This window comes from Catharus ustulatus, chromosome 8 (assembly GCF_009819885.2).
Source record: "Catharus ustulatus isolate bCatUst1 chromosome 8, bCatUst1.pri.v2, whole genome shotgun sequence".
Lineage (NCBI taxonomy): Eukaryota > Metazoa > Chordata > Aves > Passeriformes > Turdidae > Catharus > Catharus ustulatus.
Window position 1 is genome coordinate 21,118,922 of NC_046228.1, and position 20,323 is coordinate 21,139,244.

The window sequence follows — 20,323 nt, forward strand, 5'->3', positions numbered from 1 at the left end:
GGAAAAAATCCAGCTTGCTCTTTTCCCTTCAGACAGTGTTGCCCTAGTTGTTTAACTTGATTAACTGAAATTGTATATCTCTTCTGGAAATGTAACAGTGCTGAATTTTAAAATGAATTTCCTTTTGGTAACAGGGAAACTATTGGCAGGGAGAGGAGCACAAGAATCCATTTTTACTGATAAAACTGTATAAATTTTTTTTCCAGAAGAGCAGTAGGATTTAAAAAAAAAATCATGCTTGCATTGTTAGACAATCCCAAAGAGTTAAATTTTAAACATATTTAGCTGTTTAGGGGAGGAATAAAGTATTTAAACCACTACAGAAATCAGGACTGTCAAGACACTTTTAAGCAGTGAGACTTTAGTAAGTTGCTGTATTTTTTCAGATTGAGTGCTTTTGTCTTCCTTCTTTCTTAATAGCCTGAATTGGTTGGTAAGTCCAGACCTTTCAGTATGGATTCACCTTTGTTGCCTTCCAAGTGTCTGACGCCAGACACAGCGCTAGCAGACACAGAAGTGCTGTACCAATAAACCTACTTAAGGATACATTCTAGTTTTCTATTGCATTACTCAGCTCACTGCTGTGAAAGCTCCTTATCTGGCCGTAGCTGACAGGCATTCCTTGGGCTGTGCAGATGGGAAATGGGTGCTTTAAGAGCAGTTGTCTTGAAACACTTCAACTGCTTTGCTAGGATTGGACCAGATTTTTTTCAGAAGGAAAAGGGGGACAGTATTTTGCCAACACGAGTTCAGAGGAACACAGGGATAGCAAGACTCACCCTGCAGAGCAATCCAGTTATGTAACTTCATATGTCAGGACAGATGGATCCTGTTGCTGCTGGAGCAGTGCTGACAATTACAAAATCATGAGTGCAAAAGCTTGAACACCCATGATTTTGTCCTCAGATATTAGACTTTAGATTCAGAGGCTTCTGTATAATTCTGCTGAAACTGCAACTCTGCAGGCAGCTGAGACAACACAAAAGCCTGTGAGTAAAAAGGGAGGGGAAAAGACAGTTTCCCCGACTCCTTTTCTCCTCCCACTCTTGTCATTTCATTACACAATAAGAAACATCTGTTGCCTTTTGAAAACTTCAGTTAGTTCCTTGTTTCAAATTACTTCTGGGGTAGACAGCCCTGACCTAGACCATTCATTTCAAACTCAAGTGGCTTCAGCCCGATATAAACCACACAAAACACTAACATCTGCCTTCATAGGTAGTAACATTTATGTACACATTTGAATATTCAATGAATATTTGCTTGTCTCTTATCATACACTGAATGCACAGTTCTTGAGCTATAGAGAAGATGACTTTTGAAATAATGTGCCCATCTCCCACCCCTAGCTGCATATCCTGCCTTTTGGAAGATTTTTCAAATAGGTCCTAACTAAATTTGGAGACTCAGTTTCTAGATTTGAAACCCGGTCATCCAGGTGAAAATAATTCTGCTTTTGGTGCTTTCTCTCTCAGGCTGTGTTCTGAGAGACTTTAAAACATTCAACTGCATTACATGACATTTTAGAAAGTTGACTGCTGGATTATATAGTAGCACCTTACGAATAGCTGACAGACCAACATGTCAAAATATTCAGCATTGTATCTTTAAAACTAAGTGTGCAGAATGAACAACTCCATAAAAATGTGGTGGTATTTCTTTAGCATTGTCAGGATAGCACATGCTATATCAAGATACTGATGGTAGTAGGCTCCTCTTGAAAAGCATTGGACATGGGCAGTCTGATTCAGATGCTGTGTGAGAACCAGGCTTCTTTTTATCATCTCTGCACCAATCATGGGATATTAAATGCATTTCAAATGGTTTGTGTGGTAAAAAACTGGTTTTGCTTTTCCTCAGCTTCTTACTTAGGTACTTGTTACTGTTTTCATTGTCCTTCCATTTATGTAAGATGGAAAACTTGTGGCCTCTAGTGGAGGGATGACACATGAACAATGTACAGACTGTAGAGAAATCAGAACTGGGAAGTTGTTTGCTCTGCAGCCAGAGGTGTTGGAAAGTAGTGGCATAATAAGGAAAGAAACAGCTTCTTTGATGCAGAGGACTTCAGAGTTTTAATGAATCATGTGTAAATACCTGTGTTTGTCTCCAAAGACATTCAGCTCCATATATCTGAGACTTTCAGAAATTAGCTGGTAGTGTTATTTTCCTGAGAACAGTTACTGTTGGACTTTAAGCAGCAGAGCAGGTGAGAAATGCAGATGTGCAGCCTCTTACACTGAAGTAAGTAATAAAATTCACTGGCCAATTTCCAGATATGGATACTCCAATTACATCACAACTCTTCTATGTGCCCTGATGTAAAATGGAACTAACTCCAAGATGTGTGCTTGTTAGAGCTCCAACTTTAGAAATTAAAGCACTAGTAAAGAAAGAAATAGAAACCCACTAAAATTGCATGCATAATTTTTGCATTTTGAGTGAAATGAAATGTCTGTTCTAACTGGAAAGAAGCAATTATGACCTGCTGGTTTGAAAATGGGTTTTGAGCTGCTTATATGAATGTGTTTTTATAAGTAGACTCTGCTTTATAGAACCTTTGTCAGCTGTAGTTGTGTTGATTACTTGTACTTTGATTTTTTTTTTTCCTTTGAGAATAATTTTGCTGATTTTTCTTTTGTAAAGGACACTGAAGCCATGAAGAGAGCTTTAGCCTTAATAGATTCAAAGATGAATCAAGCAAAAGGTTGGCTGAGAGATCCAAATGCACCTCCAGGTAATATTTAAACACAAACAGCAGCATCAAATATTTTGATTTTTGAAGGTCTTATTGTTTCTGATGTTTAAGACAAAATGGTCTTTAACTGTTACTAGCCTTTACATAGTGGATAATTCTGAAGGAGCCTATATTTACTCCTTTCTTTAGACACTGGGAATTGAACAAGTTGTGTCTAATGACCTGGAAGCTTTACTGCTTCTCAGTGGTCTAAAAGATATGTATTCTATGGAACATACATGTTCTTAATTTGAATTCCAGCAGTAAACCCAAAGACTTATTAATTGAACAGTACTTAACTGCAGCCATGGCTAATATTTAAGATCCCTCTTGTATTTTCAGATTTTTATGAACTGAGATTTCCCTAACAGAATCTCTTTCAGTGTTTTTTCAGTCTTGACATAGAATTTTTAGTAGGAAAATCTGCCATAAATATGCTTAATTGCGATCACCTTTACTTATATAAGGGGTTTGTTTATCATTGTATGTCTTTAAAGTAAAAAGAACTTGATAAAGGCCTGTTCCATTTGGATGTTGAAAGACCTTATCAGATGGATTTCCTCTGAAATCAAAGCCAAACTAATACAATTTTAGAAGTTTGATGTAAATTGTTTTTTGGTGTATATCTGTGTTTGATGAATGTACTTTCATGACTGAACCTAATGCAGCTCACGTGACATGATATCATGTAGTAGTTTTCTTGTACCTGTCAAGAAAAAAACCTGTCTGGTTTGTTGTACTGACTGACATTGTGTCTCAGGGGATGCTGGTGAACAGGCTATAAGGCAGATCCTTGATGAAGCTGGCAAAGCAGGAGAGCTGTGTGCAGGCAAAGAGCGCAGAGAGATCCTGGGCACGTGCAAAACCTTGGGGCAAATGACTGATCAGCTGGCTGACCTCCGGGCTAGGTAAAGCTCTTACTTGGCATGGACACTTCCCATGAGCTATTAAAAAGTTTTTTCTGCAGTTGTTACTTCCTAACCTGTAGAAAAGCAGACCAGGGCTGTGTTTTACCTTTATTACTTTAATCTGTTCTTCTCTGATAAGAGTAATGTTTTAATAAGAGAAATGTTAATTATATAATGTGATGATCAGAAATGGTCAAGTAGATAATTCTGAGTTTGCTTGCTGTATAATGCATAACCTTCCTCCAAATTGGGCAGAAAGGAAATGTTAAACTCTCCTGTTAAGTCTGTTCTCCAAAGAGGCTATACCCCAATTACTGTAAGATACATGGATATTCTACTTTTTAGGGGTTTTCTGGGATGTTAGATCACATGTGGTGGTTATTTATCCTTCATTTGCAAATTCTGCTGAACTTTGTGTGCCACATGATCGAGGCAGCTAAGCTATTTTATTTTCCTATTTATTTTTTTTGCTGTCCTCACTTAGATATGGCGAGGCTTTAACTCTTGCAGATTCTGACTCTTTACAACAGTCTGTAAATGAGAATAGAAGAGGCCTTGTCCTGGGTACTTTAATGGAACTCTATCCTTAAATGGCTTTACTTTTTGATAATTAAAAAAAAGTTTATTCTTCTGAGGATGCTCAATGTCACATTTTGGAATAGGGAAAATACACTCTTAGTTTTTATGTCTTCTTCTGTTCTTCTGTTTTTTGTTTCCTTAAGGAGGAAACGAAATCTGAATAAATACTGTATTGCTTGCAATATTTCCTGGGAGTACTTGTAAACAGCTCCCTCTTCACTAGAAAATACTGAGCTGAATCTGTGGTGCTGTTTTTGTCTTGGGCAGAGGGCAGGGTGCTACACCCATGGCTATGCAGAAAGCCCAGCAGGTGTCCCAGGGCCTGGACTTGCTCACTGCCAAAGTGGAGAATGCAGCCCGCAAGCTGGAGGCTATGACCAACTCCAAGCAGGCAATTGCTAAGAAGATTGATGCTGCTCAGGTACCACTAGTGATTAGCAGATACTTCACAATGTGATGAAGAGCTGGTGTACTGAACTGCTGTAGTTGCTTCTGAACACAACATGGTTACTTGATAGGAAGAACATAGAGGGGCTACTTGTTGTAACAAAGAAAAATTTTAAATTCAGTAATTTACAGCATATGGGGAGTTTTATTTCAGATGATGATCCTTTATGGTAACTTACTTGGCTGTACTAGAAATTTCAAGGTTATTAAATTAAAATGATGGAACATGAATTTGCATATTAACTAATCTGACTAAAGAAAAGAATAGAAGAGTTTCAGATTGAACAGACTTATTTGTGCATAAAACCAGAGCCCTTTCTTTGGGCTCTATTTTAGGAGTGGAGTTCAGGATTTAGAACTTCATATTAATGACAAGTGAAATTATGTTAATGAAACTACTTTTTCTTTCAGTTGATCCTTTATTTTTGTTACTCTTAATATCCCTCAATGGTCAGTCTCTTACCCAGTGATGATTATGATGGTCATCAAATAATGGGCATTCTATATCTACACCTTATCTAAATGTGTCTATTATCAATATATAAAGACACATTAATATTACATATGTATCAAATGAAATGATAATGGGACTTATTAGAGAGAGCTCTGTGAGAGTACCACCCTGGGCTCAAGACCATCTGTTTTCATTTTTTTCTGAAAGTCACATCATCAGTTCCTAAAGGCAGTGATTCGGTTTTGCTTCTAAAATATTGCTCGCAAATGTTGAGGAGAGAGAATGTAAAAATCTTTGGGTAGATTTTGTCTAGTCGAACATTTTTTTTCAAAACAGAAAAACTGAGGCAATAGAATAATTTAATGGTACCTAAAAACCAGAAATTGCTTTTGAGATGTTTTGTCTGTTAAATAAAGTTTTGAGAGCTCTATTGCTATTTCTTTCTCTATAAAAGCATGTATAGGATAAACATTACTTTTTGTCTTCACTTGTACACAACTTCTTTCTATTAAGAATTGGCTTGCAGATCCTAATGCGGGGAGTGAAGGAGAAGAGCATATTCGGGGAATTATGAATGAAGCAAGGAAAGTTGCAGAACTATGTGAGGAGCCTAAAGAGAGAGATGATATCCTTCGTTCCTTGGGGGAAATCTCTGCTTTGACAGCCAAGCTGTCAGATCTGCGACGGCAGTAAGTATTTGTTTTATCACCATTATTTTATTTGACTTTCTTGTGCAGTTCAAAATGCTGAGCAAGATCAGAATATTGATCATTAAATATTAAATATTAAATATTGATCATCATTAAAATAAACCTTTGTTAGTTGTTCAGCCTAGTGATTTCTATCTCAAAGCCTAGCTTGCACTAGCTTACAGTAATTTCACGAATACAAGCCGCAGCAATTTGACAAAAATTATGGTGGAAACCCGGAAGTGCGGCTAATAGTCGGGGGCGGCTAATATGTGAATAATTTGCTGACATTTACAACCCCAGACGTGCCAACCAGAGTGCCGAGCCAAGCACCTGCCAGTAAAAGCTGGCATTTCGCAATTGTTACAGTGTTACTGTGTTGCCCTGGCTCCCTGCAGTCAGCACGGGGGGCGGGGAGAGAGGCGGGAGAGCTCTCTTCTTCCCTCCTCTACCATGGCCCGGGGAGGAGGGGGGGGCGCGCCGCCATTGCCGCGGCTCGGGGAGCCGACGGGGACCCTGCACCGCCATTATTGCGGCCCGGGGAGGAGGGGGGGGGGCCACATCGTCATTGCCGCGGCCCGGGGAGCCGACGGGGGGGGGGGGGCGCCGTCATTGCCGCGGTCCGGGGAGGACGGGGGGGGGGGCGCGCCGCCATTACCGCGGCCCGGGGAGCCGATGGGGGGGGGGCGCCGCCATTGCCGCGGCCCGGGGAGCCGACGGGAGCCCTGCGCAGCCATTGCCGCGGCCCGGGGAGGCGGGTGGAAGCACGCGCCGCCATTGCCGCGGCTCGGGGAGCCGACGGGAGCCCCGCACAGCCATTGCCGCGGCTCGGGGAGGAGGCGGGGTGCTTTGTCTGCGCCCGCCGCCGGCGCCACGGGCACGGGAAAGCTCCGTCCCCACCTGCCGCTGCTGCCGTAGGAGCGGGGGAAGCTCCGTCCCTGCCTGCCACCGCGGGGCAGCGCCGACCCGGGGTGACCGAGCCCAGGGGCAGCGGCGGCCGGCCCCGAGCGGCAGCACCGGGCTGGGCCACCTGGCCCTGTCAGCGGCCCCTAGCGGGCCGAACCTGCACAGCCTTAGCTCAGCCAGTAAACCCCGCCCTCCCGCGGTTCTGTTACTAATTGCACGCGGGTCCTCGCTGCAAACGACACAGCGGCTTATATTCGGGTGCAGCTTATTTATGGACAAAAACCGAAATATTTGCCAACACCCAGAGATGTGGCTTATACGCAGTGCGGCTTGTATTCGTGAATTTACTGTACTTAAAAAAAAGGTAGCCAGAGATGTATTACATAGATGTATGTTCTTTCTGCTGCCTGTGGCATATTTGAGAGGGAAGCTGAAGCCAAAAATGAGCTTGTTTGTATTGTCAAAACAACATGTTAATAAGAAATATCAGTTTATTTATGCAGATGGATGTCATCACTGTGTTTTGCTTAGCAGTTTAGTAAATATCAAGGTGGAATATCTACCACTTCCATTGCTGTCAGTGTTCTAAGTTGTAACTGCAAATTGTACAAAAGACTTTCAGAAATTGTTTCTCAGTTTTGCAAAGAGGCTGGTTGACAATGGAAGAGGAGAAACGGTTATTGTACAAACTGTCATCTTCACCTATGGCTGGTTGCAATATAGCAGTAAATATTTTTCTTACTTCATTAGTTAGATGCTTTAATCAAGTTTTTATTGAGGTTTAGCTGCTGTAGGTCTTAATGTGCTACCTTTGTCAAGTTTATATATAGCCTTTGGTCTGTGGCTGCTTAATCTTCTGCTTATAATCTGTGTGGCATGATTGCAGTTGCTCATAAGACAGCAATGGGAAATCAATTCTTACACCAGTATTGGCAATGGCAGTACTATGCCTTCCCCCACCTCAGTGCTGTGCTGAATGTACGTAATGTCCAGGTACCACAGTAGAGAATTGTTCCTCAGACTCTCAACCCAAGTGTCAAATTGAACCTTATTTAAAAATACCAGCCTTATTTAAAAATACTGTGTCCTCCTGCTGAATTTGAGATAATCTGTAAATGATGTTTATATGACTACACTCTTCTATTATTTTTAATCCTTAGTGGGAAAGGTGACTCTCCTGAGGCCCGTGCTTTGGCTAAGCAAATAGCTACATCACTTCAGAATTTACAGTCCAAAACAAACAGGGCTGTAGCTAATACGAGGCCAGTTAAAGCAGCTGTCCATTTGGAGGGCAAGATTGAACAGGCTCAAAGGTGGATAGACAATCCTACAGTTGCTGATCGGGGAGTCGGTAAGTGTTTCTCTGATTTTCCCCCATTTTTACAATTAAACCTGTCACTAATTTTTGTGGTGGACACTACTGCTCCTGAGATGCTGAGGATGCATTGAATCTTCACTGGTGTGGAGACTTGAAGATTTATATCTAAATTCTGATTGCATTTGCAGAATTAAGCTGGTCCACGATTCTCTTTGTGTTCATTCCTAAAGAGTGGAAGAACATGTAGAGAAGACAAACTTAAGATTGCTTCTTGCTTTTCTCATTATGCAAATACTGTATCTCAAATTTGAATTAATACCTACTCCAGCAAATTGAGTAATTAAGTCCTTCAGAGAAGAACACTCATAAATCTGACCTAAAAGTATCACTTCATGTATGGTTTCTGGGTTATCTAAACAGCTTGCTAATAATTACAGAGAAAGGGGATCTGATAATCCCAGTATGCTCTCGATGAGCATATAACGGTGGTTCAGGAGTTGCTGGCACTTGGCAGGATACTCATAAGAACAGTAAATTAAGAACATAAAAGATGGCAGTGGTGCTGAGTTGATTCTTGAATAGTCTGGCATTGTGACAACTTCCTCAGTAATTTTAAGCTTGATCACAAACTTGGATTACTTGTGGGTTAGCATTAGTTTAAAATTATTCTTCAGTAGGTCTTTGGACTTAATACATGATAAGTTCTTTTAAAAGAATAATGCTATTGTAATATTGAAAGAACAGAGAATTACGTTCCTGTGAATGATCAGGAAGCATCTGGAATGAAGGAAATTACCCATGCTAAAAATAATTTTTTTTTACAGAAAAGCTTTCAACATACTGTGGAGGCTTTGTAAGGTGTTCCCTATCCCCACTGTCCCTTCCAATTCAGACTGCTTGACACTTCTTACTTATGGCTTCTGGAATTCTGGGAGAGGGCATTTGGCTTTTTAAGTTATGTTGTCTATTTGTCTTCCGCTCTTGCTGCTCACCTTCTAATGATGTGGAGATGAATTGCAGTATTTGGAATTTGCAAGTGCTTTCTGCTGGAGTCAACAAATCCAGTTATTTAGAAATACCTGACAACTGCCTTGGTTAATTTTTGTCAGACCACTCTAGTTAAAAAGGATGTATCTCTAGCCAGAGTTACTGAATTAAGGAAAAAGAAACTGGAGACAGTTTAATTCCTCTGTGGTTTTGAGCTGTAATTATTCAGTGATAAACTGCGCGGATCTTTTTCTGCCACCTAGTCAAGTGTTCTTAAAACCGTGAGAATTCTGACATGTGCTCGTGTATGTGCAGCACTGGGTGGTGCCTCTGGTTTCCCACTCTTTGTGGCACAGTGCCAATGCCCTGTCCCCTGCAGGCCAGGCTGCCATCCGCGGGCTGGTTGCCGAAGGCCGGCGTTTGGCCAACGTCATGATGGGCCCGTACCGGCAGGACCTGCTGGCCAAGTGTGACCGCGTGGACCAGCTCTCTGCCCAGCTGGCTGATCTGGCTGCTCGAGGGGAGGGCGAGTCCCCCCAGGCCAGGGCCATTGCTGCTCAGCTCCAGGACTCGCTGAAGGTAAGGACTTCACTCCTCTGAGCAAGCCTTGAGTGTGGGAGGCATGCATGGGAACAGAAGTGCAGCTACAGACCTGCTTGCTTCGCTGAGGTGTTTAAAGCAAACTTTCTAGAAAGGCCTTGCTATCATGCCACAGGGGTTAATTTCAGATGATCAGTTTAGAAGGAAAATTTGAGTCTCTCTTAAAAGAAAATAGCATGCTAGCATTGCAAATTTGAGGGGCAAAGTGTCAAATCATTCTGTTCATAGCTTCTAATGCTGTTTCAAGGAGTGGTATATAAGCTTTGTATATTTAACCTTACGTAAAAGGGGACTACAGTAACTTCACAACTATAAGGTGCACCCTTTTGACTAAATTTTTCCCCCGAACCCGGAAGTGCGCCTTATAGTCCGGTGCGCCTTATGTAATGGACAAAGTTGGGAAATTTGCCGACTCCCGGGGGCTGTGCCTTATAGTCCGGTACACCTTATGGTTGTGAAATTACTGTAATTGGTCATACTTCTAAGGTAATTTTATCTTAATGTCAGCCATTGGAACAGGCTTTTTTTTTTTTTTCCCAAGAGAAGGTTTTATGGGATTTGAACCCCTACAACTTTATATCCCTTTTTCACATGCTAATGAGCTTCCACTTTTTTGAAGGATCTTAAATCACGGATGCAAGAAGCAATGACCCAGGAAGTTTCTGATGTTTTTAGTGACACCACAACTCCTATTAAATTGTTAGCAGTAGCAGCCACTGCTCCCTCTGATGCTCCCAACAGAGATGAGGCAAGTATACCCAGGTGGTCTTTTCTTTCCATATAAAGCTTCAGTTATTCTTTAATTTTGCCTGAATTGGTATTTTGAAAAATAAATCAGTGTTCTGAAAAATGAATTGGTATTTTTTTCTCAAATTTGTGATATATGCTTATTAATTCTGACAACATAATGATTACTATGCAAATCTGTCCAGACATGTGGAGACTGAATGGTATAACCCTGGCAACAGTGCTGTCCCTGACTTCAGGAAATGGCAAAAATGTCTCCCTACATTGTTGTTGTTGGTACCACATTGCTGTCAGTGGGATACAGAATTCTTGTGCAAAAATCTCTAACACACTAAGGGGTGGATTTTTATATCTCAGCATTACATAAACTGATTACAATAGTCAAATTCATGCCAGAATTAATCAACAGATTAAACCTGTTCTCTTGCTGGATATTGTTTCTTGTACTTGGAAGCCACTGGCTGCACATCAGGTACCTAAAATGTGTCTGGCAGTTCTGTTTGGCTATTTTGGTTTTTGGCTACATAATCAAAGTAATTCCCAAGGCCTTGAAGAATTCAGCATTATTGCAGGATAGCTTTTTGTCAGAGTTTCTTTTCTGTTTCTTGAATATCTAAGGACTGTAAAAGGAAGGAATTTTTTTTCCAGTATGAATTTTTAGTGTAAATCCCCTTACTTATCTTTCAGATATAGCTACTTTCATATTATGAGTTTGAAGATGAATCTCTGAGCTAAGATAGTTTTATTAGAGTACTTCTTGCAGCAGTAGTCATCAGGAATTACGGAACTTCACACCTTGAAGCTATAAAGTGTATATACATCTCCTTAATTGTCCCATTGAGTTAGTAAAGGAGCAAGTCTGGTAATGTAAAGATTAAAAAAAACCAAATGCCTTCAAAGCTTTTGTGTCCTTTTGCATCCTCTTAGGATGAGTTAAGTGAGGATGTTATGAAGGTGTCTCTGACAATTTGAAGGAATTGTATTCTGTTAAGGACATTAGGTCTTCTTTTAATATTTTATTTTCCTCTTCTAACAACTAGGTGTTTGATGAAAGAGCAGCAAACTTTGAAAACCATGCTGCTAGACTGGGAGCTACAGCAGAAAAAGCAGCTGCAGTTGGAACTGCCAATAAAACTACCGTGGAGGGCATTCAGGCGACAGTGAAATCAGCAAGGGAACTCACCCCACAGGTGCTTGCTGCGTTTGAAGGGCTGGGCATGACTTCTGGGCAATTTTCCTTATGCTTCTGTTGTCAGAGAAAGTTGTTAATACCAGCAAGGAACATAGTACTGACACTCCTAGAAGGGGAATGGCAATTATTTCTATACATGATACTAAGTAGAACAAAATGATCAAATGACATATTTTATTCTTCAACTCTTACACAGAAATGTCTGTGGGTTATACTTGAAACAAAATGATTTTGAAGCTTAGTCAAATATGTAAGTGGAAAAAATAGTTTTTTTTCCCCAAAATAAACTTTTATCTAAATGTTGGTAGTGTAATAAGTATTGTACTCTAGCGGTTTCAAGATAATTTATCATTAAGATAAATTAGTATGTAATTGAAGTTCCAGAAAAAAGTATTTGGGCCAACTCATTTCAGAAGTATGGTAGATGTTTAAGGAGCTGTATGTTGCAGTAAAATTAATGAACTAGGTTTTCAAGTGTGGAGCTACACATCCAGTCCTGAAAAAAAAAAAAGCATTTTCAAGAATGTGTGTAATGTTGATGTGTACTGAAAATTAAAAATGTCTTCTGTTGGCAGGTAGTATCAGCAGCTCGTATCCTCCTGAGAAATCCTGGAAATCAAGCTGCTTATGAACATTTTGAGACCATGAAAAATCAATGGATTGATAATGTAGAAAAAATGACAGGTAAAGTAGCAATTTTTGTTGAAGATCCTACCTGTGCCTAACTAGCTTGTATAGATTTTTCTCCATTCTGCTTGGATTAATGAAAAATGAAACATGCAAAGAATAATGACTGATTAAAAATAAATTAAGTGGGAATGCACTCTCTGATTCCAGGAATATGTATATGTTACAGGATATATGTATATGTTAAGGATTACAAAATGGCTTCTTACCTGTTAATACTGAGTTGTAGAAAAGCAAATCCTGCTTTAGTTCTTTTTTTTTTTTTTTTGGGAAAATCAGAATACCATCACTTTTATTGCAGTTACTTTTCTAGCAGTATATCACTATGACAACTTGAGGTTTTCTTCTGTGTAATCTTGGCATGTTGAAATAGGACAGATAATTAACTGAAGGAAAGAAAACCTGTTCAAAATATTGTAACAGCTGAATGAACACAGAGAAAAGTACAAAGCTCCTGATCCTGCTGAGGCACTGAAACGTTTCAGTCCTTCCCAAGTGCAGATCCTTTTCACTGACCTGCTGAGCAGCTGACTGTGTACTATCTCCTCCTTCATCCCAGTAATTAAATCCTGGGTATTTTAAATCTCACTGCTGAATCACCCTTATGTGAAAAGCACATCCAGAGGGATATTTCCTTTGGAATGAATGAGAGAGTGCAAAAAGTACTGAATATGCTTAAAGAAATTTAGTGTGAAGAAAGAATCTCTGCTGCATATACTGTGTAAGCCAGTTCTTGACTGAAGCATTCCATGGTAGAGGAGTAAGAGCTTGGGGTGTCATTAGCAAGCTTCACCATGGTAACTGTCACAGAGGTACAACAGAATCAGAAGTTAAATTGAAGTAGTACTTTGGTCTGATTTCCATGTCCTCTTCTGCTCTTCCCCATGCCCCAGTTTTAAAATACTTTTCTGGTTTTGAACTGTCTCTGGAACACCAAATATCTCTTTCCACAGATGAAACTAGAATATTAAATATATTTAACTTTTATTCTAGGGTTGGTGGATGAAGCCATTGATACTAAATCTCTGTTGGATGCATCAGAAGAAGCCATTAAGAAGGACCTGGATAAATGTAAAGTTGCAATGGCCAACATGCAACCTCAGATGCTGGTAGCTGGTGCCACCAGCATTGCCAGACGAGCAAACCGCATCCTGCTGGTTGCAAAACGGGAGGTGGAAAATTCTGAAGACCCTAAATTTAGGGAGGCTGTTAAAGCAGCCTCTGATGAGCTGAGCAAAACTATATCACCCATGGTAATGGATGCTAAAGCTGTGGCAGGCAACATTTCTGATCCTGGTAAGGATTCAGTCAGCTAATTTAAGATATGCCTTTTATTGACTGGAAATGATGTGAAGTAGTGCTCATTTTTTCTTATACAGCTGTGTATCTCCTTTTATGTAAATATGGTGTACACTTCTCAGAATGATGAAATCAAGTTCACACCATTAACTGCTGCATCCTGCTTTTCTAAAATGCAATCAAAGGCCTTTGGCATATTCAAGGGAAAATGATTCAGCATTCTAGTATGATATGCAATTTTGTGTTCTTAATTAAAAGCATTTGTTACTAGTTTTAAGTAATACTACTTTATATAAGAAAATATTAAGTAGTTTTTTTTATTCTAAAAGTTGTTCAGTCAATTACTTTGACTGTTGATAGTGATTATTACTCAGCCAAGGCTTTATTGTATGCATGTTGCATATGACACTAACATTTCGAGCATGCAAGTTGGCTGTAAGCAATTTGGTAGTTTTTAAACACACATGTAAGTGTACTTGGCACAGTACATTATAGAAGTAATTTTTGGGAGTAGTGTTCTAAATATTACCAAGTTCTACTAAATTGGTATTAAACTGGTAATGGAATTTTTGTTCAGGTTTGCAGAAGAGTTTCTTGGATTCTGGATACAAAATTCTGGGAGCTGTGGCCAAAGTCAGAGAAGCCTTCCAGCCTCAGGAACCAGATTTTCCTCCTCCTCCTCCTGACCTTGAGCACCTTCATGTAAGTGTAGGTAGTTTGTAATAAAATACACAGTAGTCATTGATGTGTGGATTACACTGAAATTCCTTAGGTAGGTTATTATTCCTTAGAAACAAAAGGTATTGTCTGGCCAGCCATGCATACAAGTAGCCTCAAGTCTAAAAAATATCAATCCAGCATTCAAAAGAAAGATTAAAACATGGTATTTTCTTTAACAGGAAGCACTTGAAAAATTGAGGTCATACCATGTCTTGCCATGACAGCATTGTTCACCTTTGCTCTCGTTCATTGCACTCAATAAGATGTTTGCCTTCCTTAGCTGACTGATGAACTTGCTCCTCCAAAACCACCGCTACCAGAGGGTGAGGTTCCCCCACCCAGACCACCACCACCTGAAGAAAAGGATGAAGAGTTCCCAGAGCAAAAGGCAGGAGAAGCAATCAATCAGCCCATGATGATGGCTGCTAGACAGTTGCATGATGAAGCCCGGAAATGGTCTAGCAAGGTAAGAAATTGTTGTAAGTGTTTTGTGCTAAAAGGGTTCTCTTTTAATTTTATTTTCAAGATCAGTGTGTTTTGTCTTATGACAGTGTCTAAGTAGTAAAAACACTGCTGTAGGAGGAATTAGAAACCCTTTCAAGATCAGAGTGAACTAGGGTCAACAATGCTTAGAATTGCTAGACTGCTTTGTTAACACACCCCTGGGAACACAAATATGCCCTGTATGCTAAGGTGTTTGTGATCCTTGGTGCTGGTATTGCCTAGAGTCACTAATACTTATGCTTGTGCAGGCTGACAAGCTGGTTGCTATATTTAAGTGACTTTAAAAAATCTGTATGGAAAAGTCTATATGGATGTTGCAGATCCCAGCTGTAGGAATCATGACCTGGTTTGTCTTAATTCTGGAAGAAGCTGCAAAGGTAGTTTGCAGTTAATCTGATGCATTTATGATGGGAAAAATGAACACATATAAGTGGCCTGGTCTCATTCTTTTTTTAGAGTGAGTCACATTTGCTTTTAAGGCTGAAATCCTGAATTTCCTTCCCATTTCAGTGCTATCACAAAGAAGTGTGAATTTGTTGGTCACATAAATGCTAATATCACTTTATTTTGCTTTTTTTCCTCCTTCCTTCCCCCAAGAGCTACATTTTTCCTCTGGCAGAAGCTGAGTGCTGAGTAAGAACTTCACAGATTTAGCTAAATTTAAGGGTCAGAATTTGGCTTTTATAATCTCACCCTTTTCTGCACTAAATTAGGTGGTAAGGAGATGAACTTGAATGGCTTACAGAATCAACTTCAGTGCTTTGTGCTAAAGGAATGTCTGTTTTGCAAGCACAAATAAAATACAAAAGAAGTTTCTGCAAATCTGTTTGGGTGTCTCTTACCCAAAATCCAAAGCTCTATTTTCCCCATACTTCTGGATATACCAAACACATTTTTATATTATTAAAGGGACATTACTGGAATGTATTAGTGATCTCAGAAGGTAATTTTGATGCTAAAAGCTTTAATCTTGGTTTCCTAAAAGTGTTTTGACATTGGAATCACAGAACTGGTAACTTAACAATACAGAGTAGGTAATAAAATGCTTTGACCATATATATACTATATGCCTTGTAAATTAAATAATGCAAAGGCAAGCAGCAGACCTTAAAAGTCCTTGCTGATTATGAAAGACCTCAAAGCTCAGTGACTTTAGATTATAAAACTCTGTATTCATTGCTGTTTCTTTAATTTGAGACTAAAAAACCCAGTAAGTTAGCCTGGCAATTGTCCTTCCAATTCTTTTTTAGCAGCATCATTTTAGCAATAGGAGCTCAGTTTTTCTCACAGTCTGTTTGGGGTGAAGAAGTTTTAAAAAAACACCTGTAGATTCTATACTCACCTGGTCAGTTGGAAGAAGGATTGATGGAATTGAGGAATACGGCCTAGACCTGGAAAAACAACTATGAGGTCTTGCTTATGTCAAGTCCCAACAGACTGTGTGTCAACTGTCTTTTGCCTTTTTGCTGATCACTTCAGTCTACTGGTACTTTACCTGTAGTAAAGTGGCAGGAGTGGGTGAACAAGTACTTAGTCTTTAAAAAAATGTTGATAACATTGTTCTTTCTTCTAAGAATGCAAATCTGTTTTTTCTCCTTCTTTACAAATCTGCTCTTCACTGAGTGCCTTCTGGGCTTTCATGTACTCCATTTTTCTCACGGAACATGAGCTGAACAATTTCTATTGCTTTAGTTTGCCTGGCTTCCCCCTCATTTGAATAAATCAGAAAATGAGAGGTATTTAGATACTTTTCATTAGATTAAGACTTAAATAAAAGCTGCCTTTGAAGGTCAGTTGATGTGGCCTTACAAGTGTTAGAACTTCCAAAATTCTTGCATGTTGTTGTTGATATAAAACGCTATATCTTAGGCAAAACACAGTTGCAAATAGACAGCTTTTGATAAGGGTACTTTTACTTTTATCACACTTGGCTTTAGTTGAAGAAAGACAGTTAGTAAACGTGTAGACTACTTTGGTATTGAAATATTGCTGTCTTATTAATGCCTATATTGTTATACCTCTTCCTTGAGAACTTTATTTGTTAACATTATTTGTTTGAACCCTCCCTTTTTTTTTTAAGGTAATGGATACAACATATCGTGGCAAAACAGTATCACATGCTTCACAATCCTCTTTGTTAATTCATTCATTTTCAGTCTTCTTTAAGAATTGTAATATTTATGGCATTCAACATCATCTCTTTTTTTCCAACCGTGTGTTGCTCTTTTACATGTTCAGTGTGGTACCTCAGTACTTGATTCTACAGTGTCTTCCATCCCATCTCTTTTTTTACTCTACAGCAAGCAGTGTCAGTGGCTTTTCTGCTGCTATCTGCTCTTATCACACATATGAATGGGCTTCCATACAAAGCTTTGTATCTGCACCAACACCACAGTCATCAGCTGCTGTGCCTGCTCCTGTGCAGTCAGAAGGGCTTTCACTGAGCAGAAAAGCCATTCATTTAATTGTTCACCTGTCAGTAAAATGTTTTTCTGTGGGTCAGCCTCTGTCTGCAGAAGCTGAATGCTCAGATGGAAAATGTTGCTGCATATTTGAATTGTAACTTCTTACTGTTTTTGGTAACTTTGGTTCACAGGTGAACTGTTTGTTTGTTTGTTTGTTTCTGCTAATCTGATATTCCTTCCTGTCCTCCCCTTGACCTGATCCTAGAGCTGCCTTGTCAGATCCTGAGAGGCCAAGAGGATGTTTTGGTCACTAAAACTGCTGAGTTTGTGCTCTTCTACCAAATTTTGCTTCTTGTACTAACTGTCCCCTGTTTCTCCACCCTTGCTGCCACCTGCAAAGCCTGATGTGACTGTGATTAATGAAGCGGCTGAGGCTGGTGTAGATGTAGATGAGGAGGATGATGCAGATGTTGAATTCACTCTCCCCTATGACATTGAAGATGATTACGAGCCTGAGCTGCTGTTAATGCCAACCAATCAGCCCGTTAACCAGCCCATTCTGGCTGCTGCTCAGTCTCTACATCGGGAAGCAACCAAGTGGTCTAGTAAGGTACTCCTGAGTCCCCAGGGACTGATCCGCGTGCATCCGGCCACCTGGAACGCTGACACATTTGCACCACTCTTGATCCCTGCTGGGCCCCGCCATCCTGAATGAATAAGTGTGTCTGCACTTCATTTTAAGGACTGAGAGTGGCTTCACGAGTTTGCTAGATCTGTTTGTCAGTGCCGGATTGAAGCTTGATTGGGGTCACTTATTAATATTCAAAGACTTCCTCTCCCTTTGCATCTGCCTGGTCTTCTTTGTTATGGCAGTTTTCAAATTGTAAATAGGGATTGTCTTCCTCCCCTTGGGTTCCTTTTTCCATTCACGTTGGCTACCTGGGAAGCCATGGTTAATGGTTTCCTGATGACTTCCGGATACAGCCAAGTATACAGAATTCAAGAAGTCATTTAAGGTGTCTATTGTGCTTGGCCTCAAATTGATGCCGTCAATTAACATCCCTTCCAACAAGGAATGGCTTTGTATGGCAGTGTTTATGGAAGAGACTGCCTGACTGCTGGCTTGCACTGGGCTGTATTGCAAATGCTGGTCTTGAGAGAATTCTTTTCTGAAGAAGCTGCACTGAATGCTGTTAGCTGCTGAATTGAGATCCTGTCTATATGAAACCAGTGGAAATCTAATGAGGTTCAGACTTTCACAAGTAGCCTGTCTTCTGTCTAAGCACAAATGTTTGCAAGACTGGGCACTTTTCATAGCATGCTGCAAAAAATAAGGTTGGTGTCCCGTAACAAACAAACGTTAGGGGAGTGTGCATATGTATGTGTGTGTGTACTTACCTAGCTAGTTATACTAAACCATTTAATAAAAAGGGCTTTAAAAATGTTCTTGTCCTTTTCAGATTCTGGTGCTTGGATAACTTGTTAAACACTGATCCTTCTACGTGAAAACATGGAAAAGCTTTGTGTTATGTCATTTATATCCTAACTGGTTATAGTAGCAAACTGTTTAGTTAATAGGCCACGGTAACGAATAGCTCAGCTGTGTGGGTCACTGTATCTGTGAAATGCCTGGGATATCATCTTCAACTTGCTTGTAGTGAGTCATAGAAGTGTGTGCACAGGACAGAGGATACCTTGGCTCAGCTGGGTTCTCAATGTGTAATTTTTTGCCCTGAACTTCATTGGTCATTACTTGTGGGATTATTCCAGGGAAAGCATGTGCTAATACTTAAACTCACTCTGCAACTATTTCATCCACACAATAGGAATATTTCAAAGCACCAAATAGTTTTCTTTTGACTAACAACTTTCTATGAAGGGGAATAAGAGAAATATACTAAATGTACTGACAGACTACTAACAATGAATCAGCTAGGTTTGTTTTCCCTTGCACTAGGTTTCTCTTTGGAACAGTGCGTAAGAAATGGGTTTGCGTTGCTCACAATTAATTCACATATCAAATGTTTCTCAGATGTATTTCTGTGACTAAATTTTCATGTATAAGAAATCTTGATTTTAATATAAGAAATATTGCTAGATTATCTTTTGATAATCCATGTTCTTACCTCCTAGAGGCTTTATAGAGAGATTATATCAAAACGATTTATTTTCAAGGAATAGCTTTTAAAGAAGTAAAATTGCATCTCACTTCTACATTACTGGTGACAAAAGTTTTATGTGTCAGATTCTCTTCCATTTATCCTTTAGCATTATTAGCAGCATAGCTGTGCTTTAACAACTTCAGTTTCAGATGCCACTGAAAATTTCATGCTCAACTGTTACGACTACAACTGGTTTAACAGGTTGTTTGGCACATTTTTTTTTTAACTTTAAAAGAAGTCTCTTTTGGGGGAAAATTTGAAATTCCAAACGCTAATAACATACTTTATCCTAAAATCTAGTCATCAGAGCAGTAACTCATTCCATGGACAAACTAACACTTTACAACTTTTTTTACAGTTTTGAAGTGAGCTTTTTTCCCTGAGTTGAAAGAAAAAAAAAAGTCAGAAACACTGTAGTTAGTACAGAACTTCCCTGTTCCTTGAAGAAACCTCTTCTTCCATCCTCACCTTCTTTGAGCGTTCCTACCGCAGCGTGCGGTGCTGGCTGGCAGCAGCAGTGACCATGTTGTTCTGTGCAGGGCAACGACATCATCGCGGCGGCGAAGCGCATGGCGCTGCTCATGGCAGAGATGTCACGCCTGGTCCGGGGTGGCAGCGGCAACAAGCGCGCCCTCATCCAGTGCGCCAAGGACATCGCCAAGGCGTCCGACGAGGTCACGCGGCTCGCCAAGGAGGTGGCCAAGCAGTGCACGGACAAGCGCATCAGGACAAACCTCCTGCAGGTAACGAGGGCCTGGCAGTGCCTCCTATGCTGCTTTTGCTGTGCCCCTCTCAGTGGGGGTGGGCGCAGGACTTGTGCCAGGAAATCATGGGTACCTTCCCTTGGCTTGCAAAGTTTTGTCAAGGTCTGTGTTTTTAGGTCCCATGGGAATATATATATATATATATGTATGTAGCAATTATGTCAAGATGGACTGGACTGACACCATCATCAGTCCTTTATTAAAAACTTTTTATGCCT

The 20,323-nt window shown here is 40.1% G+C and overlaps 1 protein-coding gene across 2 annotated transcripts in view; it reads left to right on the forward strand.

Moving 5' to 3' along the window:
* VCL (vinculin) overlaps window positions 1-20,323 on the forward strand; it is a 58,046-nt gene that overhangs the window by 35,234 nt on the left and 2,489 nt on the right. The window contains exons 7-20 of one of the 2 annotated variants that reach the window (XM_033065474.2): window positions 2,647-2,737; window positions 3,498-3,645; window positions 4,492-4,645; window positions 5,639-5,814; window positions 7,881-8,071; window positions 9,405-9,604; window positions 10,245-10,373; window positions 11,413-11,562; window positions 12,140-12,248; window positions 13,245-13,547; window positions 14,128-14,252; window positions 14,551-14,736; window positions 17,580-17,789; window positions 19,881-20,084. In XM_033065474.2, the coding sequence (XP_032921365.1) occupies window positions 2,647-2,737; window positions 3,498-3,645; window positions 4,492-4,645; window positions 5,639-5,814; window positions 7,881-8,071; window positions 9,405-9,604; window positions 10,245-10,373; window positions 11,413-11,562; window positions 12,140-12,248; window positions 13,245-13,547; window positions 14,128-14,252; window positions 14,551-14,736; window positions 17,580-17,789; window positions 19,881-20,084 (2,376 nt within the window). The remainder of the gene's footprint in view (window positions 1-2,646; window positions 2,738-3,497; window positions 3,646-4,491; window positions 4,646-5,638; window positions 5,815-7,880; window positions 8,072-9,404; window positions 9,605-10,244; window positions 10,374-11,412; window positions 11,563-12,139; window positions 12,249-13,244; window positions 13,548-14,127; window positions 14,253-14,550; window positions 14,737-17,579; window positions 17,790-19,880; window positions 20,085-20,323) is intronic. The other variant, XM_033065473.2, reaches the window with a different exon arrangement.